The 16,100-nt window shown below is 43.7% G+C and overlaps 1 protein-coding gene across 3 annotated transcripts in view; it reads right to left on the bottom strand.

Moving 5' to 3' along the window:
* The window catches only part of STAB2 (stabilin 2), a 171,186-nt gene that overhangs the window by 75,735 nt on the left and 79,351 nt on the right, over window positions 1-16,100 (bottom strand). For all 3 annotated transcript variants that reach the window (XM_060413136.1, XM_060413137.1, XM_012174923.4), the window contains exons 26-33: window positions 13,572-13,667; window positions 11,838-11,933; window positions 9,161-9,208; window positions 6,082-6,218; window positions 5,535-5,649; window positions 3,256-3,333; window positions 900-998; window positions 705-812 (exon numbers count right to left, since the gene is read on the bottom strand). In XM_060413136.1, the coding sequence (XP_060269119.1) occupies window positions 705-812; window positions 900-998; window positions 3,256-3,333; window positions 5,535-5,649; window positions 6,082-6,218; window positions 9,161-9,208; window positions 11,838-11,933; window positions 13,572-13,667 (777 nt within the window). The remainder of the gene's footprint in view (window positions 1-704; window positions 813-899; window positions 999-3,255; window positions 3,334-5,534; window positions 5,650-6,081; window positions 6,219-9,160; window positions 9,209-11,837; window positions 11,934-13,571; window positions 13,668-16,100) is intronic.

Raw genomic sequence — 16,100 nt, 5'->3', positions numbered from 1 at the left:
ATGGAAAGTCTGGTACCAGCACTGAATAGAAGGTAATTGTGACCAGTTTGTGGAGGCTGTAAGTACCTGGGGAGACAGTCTGGACTTAGTCACTGAGGAAATGGAGAGCCACCCAAGGGTTTTGAGCCAGAGAGTGAAGGGATTGGAGCTTTTCATTGGGTTGGCCCAAAAGTTCATTTGAGTTTTTCCATAAGATGTCACAGAAAAACACAAATGAACCTTTTGGCCAACCCAGTATTATTTCACAAAGTCCTTTGAAAAAGTTTTGACTGTTTATCCCCAGATGTTAGGAATCGGGGAAGACAGAGATGGGGCAATTAGGAGGAAGATGGGGATAGTCCATTCCCTCTAGATCCCCTGTGCTGACAGCTTGCTGCGTGGGACCGGGGAGAAGCCGGGGAGGGGAGGAGGGGTGGCTATGAAGATGCTTCCAGGTTCCTGGGGAGACTGCATCTTTGTGTCTGTGAGCCTGAGTGTGTGCTTCCAGGGCTATGGATGAAATACATGAACAGCTCTGGCCTGGGGGAGGTTACCTGGGAACAGAATGGGTATGAGAGTCTCTGCTTGAGTTTCTATTAAATAAGTGGATACTGACAAGGCAGTTTTGATGAAACAGTGAAATGGTACATGGTGGATCGACTGAAAACTTTAAGTGCTTGAATTTCCGGAAAATAGTTTCCTGGGTTATTACTGCTAATACCTACCAGAGTTGTGACCTTCTTCTCTCGGATATAACTCTCAATGGCATCATTGTTTGGAGCAAACACCGTGTAAGCATCAGCAGCCTCGATCGCAGTCGCCAGGTTATATTGCTGTGATGGAGAGAGACAGGAGCACGTGAGGGACTTCCGTTCCTAGGTAACCTGAGCAGAGGGTCACGCGGAGGATGTGGTACTTGCAATGATGTAGCCCCGGAAGCTGGAATAGTCAGGCATCTCATCCAGTCGGGTGAGCAGGTTTGGTAAGGAGCCAGTTAGACCTCTCTGGGGAACCAGAACCTGGGAAAGGAAGTCCCAAAATTCTGTTAGCTTGTGTTGGTAGGGCTTCCTGCTCTCCAATATACTGGTTCACGTCACAACAGTATGTAATTATAATGTTGTTGTTTAGTTGTTAAGTTGTGTCTGTTCTTGTGACACCAAGGACTATAGCCCACCAGGCTCCTCTGTCCATGGGATTTCCCGGGCAAGAATATTGAAGTGAGTTGCCATTTCCTCCTTCAGAGGACCTCCTGACCCAGGGATTAAATTTGCATCTCCTGTATTGGCAGGTGGATTCTTTACCACTGAACTTCCAGGGAACCCCATGTGATCCTGAGGCCACTTCAAGTTGAAACAAGGCATTCTCTGATAGTCTGCAAGACTAAACAGGGGTGTATAGCTTGGGGCATGAAGTGGGTTGGATTTCAGCCCCATTGCACCCTTAGACCAGGCCCCGCTAGGCAGGGAACAGCCTGCATAGCTGTTTGTGGTGGCCCTGACAAGAGGGACCACAGTATCCAATGGATAGATAGAAAAGGGGCTGCTCAAGGAGCCAGTGCAACCCAGAGGCTAAGCAGCAAACTTGAATCAGTTGACACACATCCATGAATCTTTGTGTTCACACACATTTCTTCCTCAACCCATAGGAGCCTCACGTGTCCCATTTGGCAAGTGAGGAGAATGGTACGTACTTTCTTAGGGTTGTTGTAAAAGTCAAATGTGATGCATGATACTCGGCATGATGCCTGGCACCTATCGGGCTGTCAATCATTCCAATTTTACTGCATGTCAGGTGAGGTGGTAATGCTGATGCGGGACAGAGAAAAGAAGCAGTTCCACCCCTCCAGGACGTGCCATCATACAAGAATGATGCTCATGGCCTAGTCCACAAAGAACCATCAAACAAGGGGGTGCAGTTATGTCAAATGAGTTCCATATCAGAAATCCCACAGGATTTCAGAGGAAGGAAAAGGGAATAAAACTGAGATTTAGTGTGGCCTCACTAGGCAGCAGACATTGAGAGAGACGGTGTTGCTCAATCCTCAAAGGAAGGAAAAATGAACTTCAGAGAGGTTAGGTAACTTGCCCAAGGTTATAGAGTTAGCTGAATGCCTGAACCCAGATCCTGTATGATTCTAGGACTTATGTGCTTGCCACTATGTTAACCTCGGTGATATGGGTTGTAGAGATCAGGAAAGGCTTTCGAGGAGGTAGGACTTTGAATGGGTCCCATGATAATAACGTTCAGTATAGGAGATGGGTTGGGGTGCCATTTTACTAATGGGGTTGTGTTCATCAGAAATAAAAACATAAATGATAAGAAGAGGTAATTCCATGATGTTTTTTTAAGAGAAGTGTGTTTTTTTAGTACTTTGAAAAGCCAGGATTGGAGAAAAAACACTCTTGGTAATGTTGCTTTCTGATAAATGAAGCCATAAACTCAGCATGGTTCTCTGCAAGTGACCTACCACTTGCTCATAAAATGTATTTATTTATGCCTCTTGTTAATACAAGAGACTTGCAAGGTCTTTGGAAAATATCACACTCAGAAGTCTTATAAGAAGCCTCTCTTTCCTGAACAGAGACTGTTAACATATTCTGTAACTTGAAATTAAAAAAGGGAGTGTATAAGTGTCAAATGAGAGTAATTTTAGTTAAAATGCAATTAGTTAACTGTCTTTTCTAATCTTCTACTTTTCAAAATTTTCCAATATGCCCTAAATTCTAACTTCAAATTTAAATGAAGTTCTTAACACAGTAACTGAAAATTATAGGATAGCTTAAAAAGTCATTTTCCATTTAATTTTCTTTCTATTTCATACCTTTGAATACTGTTGAATTGCATCTGAAGAGAAAATAAAACTTCCACAATATATTTTCTACCATTTTCCTTTTTCTCCCTTGGGCATAATAATGCAGAGAGGAGAGGACCAGTGACACACACATAGTTGCCTTTCTTCCAGTTCTTGATGATGTCCCACCTGGGTGTATGGACTTCCTGATACTAAGGTTCTTGGGTGCCTTGTAAGATGGTCTCATAAATAAGAGATATACATGACTACACTTTATATGAACCCACTGCAGGATACAGGCATAAGTAAAGAATAGCTGAGTCTTACTGAATGAGTAGAGCCTCTAAATGGTTTAAAATACAAATAATGAAGCAGGTTACTTTCATATTAAGGCTAAGTACTCCCCCCCCCCCCAAGATAACATACAGGAGGATAAATAACAAAAGGAGGAGATGCCACATGCGTAGGAGGAAGCAGTCTTGTACCTTGTTGATGATGTGTATCACTCCATTTGTGGCTGCATTGTCACCATCAATGACGGACGCTCCTCCGATTGTGATATTCTGTAAACGTACCAGAGTGAGAAGGTGAGTCCCTACAGAGTACACCCAGGGACTGAATGATTTCTAGGTTTTCCACATTTTGAGCAGTAGCGACCTTCTCTCTTTTGGACCATGATGTACAGTTAGAAATAGTTTAAAATTGTGAGCCATTTGATGTCTCTCTCTCTCACACACACAACTGAAATGAAATAATAATTTCCTCTGCCATGTGGGAGGCATCTGATTGATTCTACTCCATTCTATTTCATTAAAAAAGTGCTGGCTGAGGCTCACTAAACAGACCCTGTAGTTGGAAAAGCACTGTAGATAGTATGGTGGGTTGAATTGTGTCCCCAAAATTCATATGTTGGAGCCCTAACCCCCAGTGCCTCAGAATGTGACCTTATTTGGAGACGAGGTCTTTATACCAGGTAACTGAGTTAACATGCGGTCATTGTTGTTTCTGTCACTTAGTCACGTTTGACTATTTGTGACCCCATGGACTGTAGCACGCCAGGCTCCCCTGGCCCTCACTATCTCCTGGAGTTTGCTCAAATTCATATCCATTGAGGTCATTAGGGTGGACCCTAATCCAATGTGACCAGTGTCCTTATAAGAAGAGGAAATTTGGACACAGGAGCTATGTGGGCAGAACACCATATGAACATGAGGACTGCCATCTGCAAGCCGAAGAGAGCGCCTGATGTCCCAGTCCTTAGACAGAACCAACCCTGTCCACACCTTGACCTTGGACTTCCAGCCTGCAGAACTGAGACAGCAATTTCTGTTGTCTAAGCCACCTAGTCTGTGGTTCTTGGTTACAGCAGCCTTAGCAAAATGATGCAGACAGTTACTGACAGTTACAAGAATATGAAATGCATGGGGAATGGAGGTAAGCAAAGCTAAATGCACACTCGTGCAGCCACCAGCCACGTATGACACAACTGGCCTCCGCTCTCTCGGGGCTCCTCTCCTCTTCTCCCACCACTGCAGTCTGATTGAAATTCTTCCCGGGAACCCTGGATCCTGAGGGGACTTGTCTCATCCTAGGCACGTCAGCAGAGGTCCTGAAGCAAATAACACTGGCCGCCTTGCACCTCTCTTTTGATTACAGGGGGATGTTTATATCAGACTTAAGAAAGAACTCATTATAATTGTGCCTTTGATAGTTACCTCCTCTAATTCACAGGTCTTAATTGATTTACTTCTGAAGCTACAACCCTGGGATGAACCTTCCCAAGGTGAGTGTTCAGTTAATGCTTGTTTAGAGAGTCAATGATTTAAAACACTAGTGTAAAACCACCCATTGACTGATATATGTGCGTAAGGTTCTAGAATTATTGTAATAAAATGTAGAGAGACCATGCGGCCCTATGAAACTCTTTTATACTTTCTGAAAGGACTATTCTGATGAAGCACATATGTTTATGTAATACCTAAATAGATAGAACCTTTTCACAGCACCATTGCTGATGGGTAGGAAGGCAAAAATGCTTTAGAACTGCAAATCTAGAGCATTCTGACTGTGGCCCACAATCCATTGATGGGGTAGTTCTCACTTCCCAGTAGACCCTCTATCCTCATTTTGTGCAGTTCATAGAAAGAGCTTTGAATCACTGCTGCATTCAGCAGGGCAGCCAGACCTCCTTACAAAAAACCAAATCCAAGTCCTTGAAATGCTGTAGAAAATGCCAGAAGGTGAGCATCTATAGGGCTCCCCTCTTCCTGTGCACTATCCTGTCTCCAGCACTCTGATCAGTTCCTGACGTACAGTAGGTGTTCAGTAAACATCTGCAGACTGACTGACTGACCCTAACTTAGTATAATATCGTAGTGATCTCTAATGATTCAATCAGTAGGTTACCAATAACAAGCTCTTAACCACACATAAAAATCCAAGTTGTGAAACTCCACTGCCTTCACCCAGAAGAAGTGAAATATTTGTCTTTCTGGATCAGTCTGTGGTCTAATAGAAGAGCCTGTGGCCAACCAGTGGGCAGAGAGCCTCATTTTATAGGAGCCCTGCTACACAGAAACTCTGTGAGTGTGTGTATCAGTATATGTTGATAGTCGTTGACGCTGGGTGATGCCTACCATGGAGTTTTACGTTCCATCTATTTTTGCTCATGTTCGGAAATTTCCATAACATAAAAACTTCACAGTACGATATGAACGTATGTCGCAAGTTTCCATTGAACAGACCCAATACGGTGCTCTCTTACCCCATCTGCCTTCACCAGGTGGAGGAAGTTGCCCTGCAAAGATGTTGCCAGCATGTCAGAAGGTGACAGGGCCTGCAGATCAGCCACTCCGTATGTGCCCAGCAGCGTATGGTACCTATAACAATAGTCCATAAGGGCTGTAATGAGGCACTGATGCTTGAGACAGTGGTGGTAGGTGTAGTTAAGAGGGTAGGTTCTGGAGCCAGACCACCAGGTTCAAACTCTCCCCTTGAAACTATTGGCCATGGCCTCTGGGGTCAGTTACTTAATCACTCTGTGCCTTGGTTTCCACATCTGTAAAATGGGAATAATTATAATGTCTATTTCACAGAGAGGATTAACTAGATTGTATGTAAAAGCAGTTAGCACAGAGTTGGCTGTCAGTCATGTTGACTACTTCCATCCTGGGGGAAGGAGCGGGGGCGGGGGCGGTCCTAGAACATGTTCAGTGGCAAGGATCTGAAGGTCCATGGGGCCCACCTCCACTGTACTTCATTCACATTGATGCTAGTAAGACATCGTGAAGAACAAAATACATAATACCTACTTTATGAGGATGGGAATGTTGCTCTTGGTCAACCAAAAGGCTTTCTCTTCTTGGTCCATGTCCGCAATGGCTTGTCGGGAGGGCACAAGGACAGTAAGGTTTGAGGTGGTCGACAGCAGGTGTTGGAGGGAAGCATTCTGAATCCCAGAAGGAAAAGAAAGTGGCCTGACTCATGTCAGAGGACAAACGGGGCTGACTTAATCCTTGGCAGAAATCCAATATCCCGTGTGATATCGTTTCAGAGATACTGGGAAGGTCCTAGGGATTCCTTTCCCAAATCCATCCCACCTACTGACTGATGCCTCCACATTCCTTCTGAGACTCATTACTTTTATTTAAATGTGGGAGCCTTGACAAAAGGTATATCTTCCTAATCAGGCCACACTTCAAATCATTATCAGTCATTCACCCTTTAGTCTAAACGAAGAGGCAGAGAACAGTCTTGACAGGATCATGTGTGTATGTGTATGTGCAGACGTGTGTGCAGAGACCCTGACAATCCTTGGATGCCTTTGGAATAAGGATGGTAGGAAGACGCGGGAAACAGTTTCAGCAAGAGAGAGAGACTGAAGGCCTGAAATCAAACTTTATCTATTTGCCTAGAGGTATTAAAAGTTCTGGGTAGAAGCTGTGATGGACTTAATGTTTAACAACTGGCTCTCCAGAAAAACAAACAAACAAACAAACAAACAAACAAACAAAAGCCCTGGTTTGCAGTGCTTGCTGATTTCTATGGTGTAACTTCTCCCATAATGGCTGATTTCCAGCCGCCATCACGACAGCATTGCAAGAGGGGCTGGGAAAGCTATACTCTTGTGAGCTGGGATGAGTGGGATTCAGCACACCACGGGCAAACTCATGAGTGTGGGGTGGGTCCTATGGAAATTTTTGCCAAGGATTAAGTCACCTTCTGTAGGGCCCTCCTCTCCCATGTGATGGGAGTCAGAGACCCCACGTGGAAGCAACAGGAAGCTGTCCTGGAGTGGCTGCTGATCACACACTGCATGTCTTGGCACCTGTCTTCTTCAGTTCAGTTCAGTTCAGTCGCTCAGTCGTGTCCGGCTCTTTGCGACCCCATGAATCGCAGCACACCAGGCCTCGCTGTCCATCACCAACTCCCGGAGTTCACTCAGATTCACATCCATCGATCAGTGATCCATCCAGCCATCTCATCCTGTCATCCCTTTCTCTTCCTGCCCCCAATCCCTCCCAGCATCAGAATCTTTTCCAATGAGTCAACTCATCACATGAGGTGGCCAAAGTACTGGAGTTTCAGCTTTAGCATCATTCCTTCCAAAGAAATGTCAGGGCTGATCTCCTTCAGAATGGACTGGTTGAATCTCCTTGCAGTCCAAGGGCCTCTCAAGAGTCTCTCCAACACCACTGTTCAAAAGCATCAATTCTTTGGCGCTCTGCCTTCTTTACAGTCCAACTCTCACATCCATACATGACCACTGCAAAAACCATAGCCTTGACTAGACGGACCTTAGTCGGCAAAGTAATGTCTCTGCTTTTGAATATACTATCTAGGTTGGTCATAACTTTTCTTCCAAGGAGTAAGTGTCTTTTAATTTCATGGCTGCAACCACCATCTGCAGTGATTTGAGAGCCCCCCCAAAATAAAGTCTGACACTGTTTCCACTGTTTCCCCATCTCTTTCCCATGAAGTGACGGGACCAGATGCCATGATTTTCGTTTTCTGAATGTTGAGCTTTAAGCCAACTTTTTCACTCTCTTCTTTCACTTTCATCAAGAGGCTTTTGAGTTCCTCTTCACTTTCTGCCATAACGGTGGTGTCATCTGCATATCTGAGGTGATTGATATTTCTCCCAGCAATCTGGATTCCAGCTTGTGCTTCTTCCAGCCCAGTGTTTCTCATGATGTACTCTGCATAGAAGTTAAATAAGCAGGGTGACAATATGCAGCCTTGACGTACTCCTTTTCCTATTTGGAACCAGTCTGCTGTTCCATGTCCAGTTCTAACTGTTGCTTCCTGACCTGCATACAGGTTTCTCAAGAGGCAGGTCAGGTGGTCTGGTATTCCCATCTCTTTCAGAATTTTCCACAGTTTATTGTGATCCACATAGTCAAAGGCTTTGGCATAGACAATAAAGCAGAAATAGATGTTTTTCTGGAACTCTCTTGCTTTTTCCATGATGCAGTGGATGTTGGCAATTTGATCTCTGGTTCCTCTGCCTTTCTACATCCAGCTTGAACTTCTGGAAGTTCATGGTTTATGTATTGCTGAAGCCTGGCTTGGAGAATTTTGAGCATTACTTTACTAGCGTGTGAGATGAGTGCAATTGTGCGGTAGTTTGAGCATTCTTTGGCATTGCCTTTCTTTGGGATTGGAATAAAAACTGACCTTTTCCAGTCCTGTGGGCACTGTTGAGTTTTCCAAATTTGCTGGCATATTGAGTGCTGCACTTTCACAGCATCATCTTTCAGGATGGCACTAAACACTTGTCACAAATGGCTGCTGAACCTGCCACCTTGGGCCACTTGGGCAAGAGATTCAGACAACTGGGCAAGCTGGAGATCAGATTCTTGGTTTTAGAACTTTCCAAGGGAGAGGGGACAGTTTCTCAGGACATGTTGGGCTGAGGGCAAAACCCACGTGAAGTGTGCTAGGATTGCAGCTATAACTGCCAAATCTAACTTGGTGAATTACTAATGATGAATTATATTGAGTTTGTAAAAAGACCTTTTTTTCAATGAAGAATGAAGCCATACATATATATTTAGGTTGGTTGGAAAGTCGATCACCCCAGCTTATCCTAGACTAGAAGTACTGAGCCCTGGTTGCATGCTAGATCACCTGTGAGGCTCCTGATATACATGGATGCCCAGGTCTAACCTCTGCCAATCAGATCAGAGCATCTGGGGGTGGGAGCCTAGGCATGGCTATTGAAAGACGTGTGTTCCACATGGTTCTAAAGTGGACTCAGGGCTGAGAACCACTGCTCTAGACGACTGCCTTCCCTCCCCCACCAGCTGCATTTTCAGTCTTCTATTACATGCAGTCCGTATCTATAAAATTATATATATTTCCAATCCTATTTTCAACAAAGGTACTCACATTTATCCACTGGTTAAATACAGCTGCAGCGGAGAGAAAGGACAATTCCTTATTCATTTCGTGCAAGAGAGGGAGGAGAGAGAACACAGAGGAGGATCAGTGAGAGGCATGTCAGGGCAGCTCCGGGAATCGTCCTTGCCAGCCTTGCCCATGTTGACATGAATGATGCCCAGGCTGGATGAGTCCCTGTGTTGCTAGAGCCATGCAGTTTCTTTCATGCTTATTGGCTCAAATTATCTTCTATATTTAAGGTCAAGGAGTGTTTCCAGAAAGTTCAAATGAAACAACAACTTCAAGTTTGTCCAAATCTGTATTTTGGTTGTAAGGACATGGCCACCCTGCCCCTCAGAAAGGTCACAGAGCTCAGTAAACTGCCGGCTTTCAGAGCCAGCATTGAGCAGGGCCTTGGGACATGGAACCAAACCACCTGGGTTTTCTTTCTGGTTCAGCCATTTCGTAGTTCCTTAGGTTAGGGATCCCTAACCTCTGTGATCTAATGCCTGATTCTCTGAGTGGAGCTGATGTAATAATAATAGAAATAAAGTGCATAATAAATGTAACATGCTTGAATCATCCTGAAACCATCCCTCTATCCCCAATCTGTGGAAAACCTGTCTCCCACGAAACTGGTCCCTGGAGCCAAAAAGGATGGGGGCTGCTGCCTGAGGCAAGTTACTTCATCTCTCTGGGCCTCAGTGTTCCCAGCTGTAAGATAGGGATGACCAAAGTTCTGACTGTTAGGGTTGATGTGGCAGCTGGAAAGGTTAATGTTTTTAAAGTGCTTAGAATAGAGGCTGGCATGTAGGACACAGTAAGTTTTAGCCACTATTATTTCTAACTTATCCACCATGGGGTTTGTTAATGAACATATATACTGAACCATCACAATTGGCACCAGGATGGAGGGAGGCTGTAAGATATGAAAGAGAAAAGCTGGCCCCTGACCTTATGCAACTTATAGCTGTTTTGGGGACTTTAAGATTTGAAAAGATAACCCAGAATGCTAGTAGATTAGTGACATTTGAAGGTATGATAGAGTAAGGAAAGCTCTGGACTTTGAGTTTAAAAAGGCTGGGTTCAGTTCCTGGGTCTGCCATTTACCAGCTGTATGATCTTGGGCTTAACCTCTCTGAGAATGCAAGAGCATAATCTGAATAATGATTTTGATGACACCTTGCTCCTGGGATTATGAACATTACATTCATTAATGTTTGTGAAAACATTTTAAAAACTATTGAACACCACGAAAATGGCAATAACAATTACTATGTGCAAATTTGCCAAAAGATAATATATCTCAGAGCTGTCTTAACTACTTTTTGAAAGTACTTGAGGTTATTGAGTAAGTTGGTAAACCCTGGTTAAAAAGTAAACCAGTTTAGTAAGTGATACAAGAACTGAGATGCTCAAATAATCCCTTCAGGGAGAGGAGGGTGCGAGCTGGAACTGAACTCAGGGGAGAAAGACCCAAGGCTGGGTCTGTGGTGGAGGGGAACAGAGCTGGTGTCGAGCTGGGAAGACAACAGCTCTGGTAAAATTGTTGGAAGCAAACTGAGTTGAGGCCCTGTGAGGTGCTCGCAGTGCCAGGAGGAGGACTTGGACTTGATCTTGCTTCCCCTGGGAGGAGAGGAGCATTGTGAGAGTGGGGTTTTAGAGTTCTAAAATTTTAGGGAGTGTGGCCATGGACAGTGTAGAGAAAATGTGAGGTTCAAGCTCCAGGGTATGGGTGTCAGGAGATGAGCCTAATGGGATGAAGAGAAACGGGTGCAGTGAAGGGTGGGAAGGACCCTGCTAGGCAGGGCAGCCATGGTGGAGGCTGCAGCCGTCAAAGAGCATGTTAGGGCAGGCGCAGCCCTGGCACTGTGAGACCAGTGGTGCCCATTGAGAGGAGGCGCAGGAACCAAACTCCAGAGAGCTGAGCAAAAAGTGAGTGAGGAGAAAATTCACCAACTTGCTTTCTCATTTCAAAAGATCTTTATGAACAGTAGGAATGAAGTAGGAAACACGACGAAGACCTGCCCTCCAGAGGCGATGGTCCAGTGGGGTGTGTCCTATATTGATAGATTGTGCTGATGGTTAAGTGCTGGGCTCTGCACGTAGACAGCTGATGAGCTGAGGAAAGTTTGATTAGGCTCTTAGTTTCTTCATTAATAAAATGGGCACAATAACAGCATAAGCCCAGAGTGTTGTGATGAGGTTTAAATGAAGTGCAGCTGCATGTTAAGGATTTAGTAAGATGCCTGGTACACAGAAGGTGCATACATGTGCACACACACATACCTTAGATAGGGGTAAGCACAGCGAGCTCTAGATACCTATAGAAGGCCTACAAACTGGACAGGATTGCCCAGGAACTCAGCAGGTGCCAGTTATTTGCTTGTTTGGGAAGTCTGGGACTGGAAAGAGGCAGAATGGCAAGAAAGAGAAGTCGAGACTGCTTTGGTACACAGAAGGTACCGAATAAAAGTTTCCTCCCTTCAATTTGTAGAAAATTTGTGACCCATTGAACACATATGCCATTTGTGAGAAGTTGCTTGTTTCAGATAGAATCTCCTGGAGCACATGATTGGAAGAGCACTTTAAAGGCATCCTAGCCAAGAGTGTTTGTCTTTTTCTTTTAAACTGGAAGATTTTTGTCTTTATGATTCTGTCCTGAAGTTGCTCTCAGAGAACTTACCACTGCCGCATTTCCATAGCACAGAAGGCCGTCTCCTTCATAGCCTTCTTGGCAAACACAACTCCAGATGCCGGAGGAAGTAAGCTGACAGGTTGCCTGATACAAAGGAGATGAGAGAAATGATCTGCTTTCCTAAGTAAAGCATTAGATCTGAGATGTACCTGTGAATACTTGGGCTCTGTCTACAGTGAAATTCAGGGCTGAAAGATTGCTGGAAATAACCCACAGGCCCTCAGCCCTTCCTGCAGGTTTGGTGTAGCTCTTACGGAATCACAATTAGATTCTTTTCATCCTGTCAAGATTTAATAAGCAGAAATCAGGACACACAGTTAATGTGAATTTCAGATAAACAAAGAGGCTTTTGTGTATGTATGTCCCATATGCTATTTGGGGGCATGCTTGTGCTGGAAAAGAATTCACTGTGTATCTGAAATTCAAATTTAACTAGGTATCCTGCACTTTATCTGGCAACCCTATGCTCATTCTTCCACACCTTGGGATAAAGTGGAAGTTCCAATAACCTCTCATGTTTGGAATATCAGGGCTTAGTCAGCCTTAAATTAAGACTGTTGGAGTCTCTTCAGCTTTGTGAAGTGCTCTTATGACTCTTGGGTAACAGATACTTTAGGGACATCTCCCCCCATTTTTTCTTCTTTGAAAATCACCCACCTCCCCACATATACTAGGGCTGGATCTGGTAGCCCTGCTCATGTCATCCTACTCTCTGGCAAGCATTGACTGCCTCATGTGTGGACATCTGGGCCCAGCTGCGCTGGAACCTTTCTGGTCCAGACCCTGGTCAGATCCTTTCTCTTATGAGTAAGAATTAGGACATGGATGCTGTTGAGTTAGTGGGCATCATTGGTAGATGTCCCTCTAAGAATGGGGAGTCAGATATTCCAAGATGCAAACAACTGCACTTAAATTTGAGAGAACGAGACAGAGACAGACGCAGTAAGTAAAAGCACAGGGAATAGCAAAATGAGAAACTGGATGGTCTCAGAGGATTGATGGAAAAAGCTGCCTAGATCCTGATTCTAAGCCCTTGGGAAGTTTTGTAATTCCTGCCTATGGAACTACCCTGGGGGCATATGTCCAACAAATCCCTCTTTTGCTTAAGTTGAGTTTTGTGGATTCTGTTATTTGCAACCAAAAGCATTGTGACTAAGTGTTTTCATCGGTTCTGATGCTGGGTGCTTAGTGATGTTCTCTTAAAAACACAACCATGACCAGCTCTAACATCTGGGCCTGCTTTTCCCTAATTTAGATACAAGGCTCAGCCTATCCTTGAATGGGCATTTTCTCCAGTAATTTGGGTTAAACTCTGTTATGACATTCAAAATGGGAATCTAGTTACCCTTTCAACTATTCTGTTTTTTTAGAATTGCCAGATTTAGCAAATAAAAATACCAAGAATGAATTTTAGATAAGTCATGAATAATTTTTTGTTTAGATCTATCTTATATAATATTTGGGTCATGCTTGTCCTGAAGGATTGTCATTTATTTGAAATTCAGATTTAGCTGGGAATCTTTTCTGGCAATTGCGTGTTGATTCTTCCATGCTTTGGAATGGAGAGGAATTTGCAATAATTACTTACATTCTGCTTAGGGACTCCCTTTGGGAGTAAGAGAGATTTTGTTCATTACTGGGCCCAGGTTAAAAAGAACCCAAACTTCTTTCTTTCTCAAGTAATTGTTTTAAAGTACTAATGAGAAAAATCAAGTAACTCACCAGTGGGTGACATTTCTCAGTTTGTTCTAAGCATGATGTTATTGGTTCGCAGTCAATCCCATTGCCTCGAAATCCTTTCTTGCACTCACATTCATTCTGTAATTCCAAGAGCAAAGTGAAAGAGGTTATTGAAAACAACAGACTTTCATACCTTGCCCTCTCACAACACCAAGAAATGAACTATGGAAACCATGGCTGTTTGGCCCTTTTAGAGAACACCAGTAATGTCTTTCTTACACTTCTGACTCCAGAGCTATTGGTCTTTGCATTCTATGTTACATTTCCCAGTCTAAAGCTCCTTGTTACTTTCCTTTTTAAAAAATCTTTAAAAATGTTTTAAAACTTTTAATTTTGTATTGCAGTAGAGCTGATTAACAATGTGATAGTTTCAGGTGGACAACAAAGGGACTCAGCCGTAGGGACACATGTATCCATTCTCCCCCAAACTCCCTTCCCATCCAGGCTGCCGTGTAACATTGAGCAGTGCTCCCTGCGCTATACAGTAGGTTCTAGCCGGCTGTTACTTCCTTTTTGAATTCCTTGCCCTAGAGGGACCATATGGAGATTTGTCTCAGAGAGACCCTAAAGAACATTCCACTGAAAAAATTGGCCCCTTCACCTAAGAGGGAAAGATGAAGTAAGTTATGAGGCATCCACTTGGTGGAAATCCATGCACAAGACCACTGCTAGCCTATAAGGCACACGGGTGTAATTTTGAACAGTCATCCCCTCTGAGCAGGCAGATCTGAGTAAGGAAGGTACCATCTCTACATGCACAACACACGGCAAGTGACTCAGCAGGTAGACAGTTTCATCATGCAAAAAAAAAAAAAATGTCCCCCTTCTTCTGGGAAGGTTTGGGTTCACACCAGGGTCCACACCTTGGTGAGCAGGGTGCAGGCTGGGTTTCAGCCCCGGCTTGCCCCATAGGCTGGATACTTTGTGTAGCATACCAACTACAAGGAAGCAGCGGCCCCGATCATGCAGTTACTAACTATGATAGTGATGGGTTGTATAACAAAATGGGGAGATGTCTGTGCTAAGTACAGAACAGGAACCAAACAAAAATGTAATGGATTGCAACAATGGAGAGGAAAATAAAACCCTCTGCATTAAAAAGACCAGAAGGAAAAAATATATCGGCACACAAATGGTGACTGCGGGTACACTGTGAATGGTGTTAATTTTTCTCTTCACTTTTATTTTCCCAAATGTCTTCCAACATCATATTGAAGTTAAAAAACTTAATTTAAAAAGAAGTAATCATTTCAACAAACAGAGGTACTTAGTACTTAGGTACCAGCAATGAACCTTGAGGCTGCTTTCACTGAAGAGAGGAAGACAAAGCATACCAAGTAAGCAAGAAGAATCCGACCTTTAACAAACACTGGGAAACAAGAGATGCTGTAGGTTTTATGGATGAAGTGGCACATGAGATGCTTCTGTGATGAAGACCACAGCTGTTCAGAGGAGGGGGAATGAGCTGGGAAGATTCTTCTGGGAAGTGTGGTGTGGATGGACCTTAAGAGAGGGTGGGAGGAGTGGAGAGCCCATGTACACTGAGGTCACATGTTGGAGAAAAAGGAACAGAGGGACTGGTCTAGAGAGTGGTTACATTTAGAGGTGATACAAGATGACCCACCAAGTTGTGGGAAGAAATGAACAGAACCTTTATTTATGAATTTTCATCTTTAAGGGTTTAAGTATTATTTGCTGTGTATGCTTTATAAGGTAAATTGGGTATCTTATATGTAAATATATGCTCACTTATATATGTAAATACATGCTCATCTATACAACTTTACAAGTTAGGGCAAGACCTTATCAATAAGAGTGTTTAATCTTCTTGGGGTAGCACCTTCCTGCACCCCCAAGACTAATATGTTGACCCCCAGATGGTCTGTCTTTTAAAATAAACATTCATGGTAATTAGGACTTTTGCCTATTTGGAATATCTCCAAGACTGCAAGGCAACTAGTAACATTACTGAGGGCAATCATAGATACGGCCTATTTTATTTCTTACATTACACCATAAAAAGTCCTTTCTCTTCCTCCATCACCCCCCGTTAGAAGTTTTTCATATTTGTTTGCAGAAAGGATGATAGAGCAGAAGGGAACAGATACTATTACAGGTTGAATTGTGTCCCTTCCCAGCCCTCCTCACTCTTATGTAGAAGTTCTGACTTCCACGAGTACAATGTGGCAACTCTGGTGAATCCAGAATGAATTGAATTGTTGGTCAAATGCTTGGCAAGAGATAAGAATGCAGTGAGTTCTTTTATGTCAACTCTTTGCATGAGGTGGCCAAAGTACTGGAGCTTCAGTTTTAGCGTCATTCCTTCCAAAGAAATCCCAGGGCTGATCTCCTTCAGAATGGACTGGTTGGATCTCCTTGCAGTCCAAGGGACTCTCAAGAGTCTTCTCCAACACCACAGTTCAAAAGCATCAATTCTTTGGTGCTCAGCCTTCTTCACAGTCCAACTCTCACATCCATACATGACCACAGGAAAAACCATAGCCTTGACTA

The sequence above is a fragment of the Ovis aries genome, chromosome 3, assembly GCF_016772045.2.
Source record: "Ovis aries strain OAR_USU_Benz2616 breed Rambouillet chromosome 3, ARS-UI_Ramb_v3.0, whole genome shotgun sequence".
Classification (NCBI taxonomy): Eukaryota; Metazoa; Chordata; class Mammalia; order Artiodactyla; family Bovidae; genus Ovis; species Ovis aries.
The sequence above is the reverse complement of the archived record's forward strand: the minus strand, read 5'-3'. Positions and strand labels throughout refer to the sequence as shown.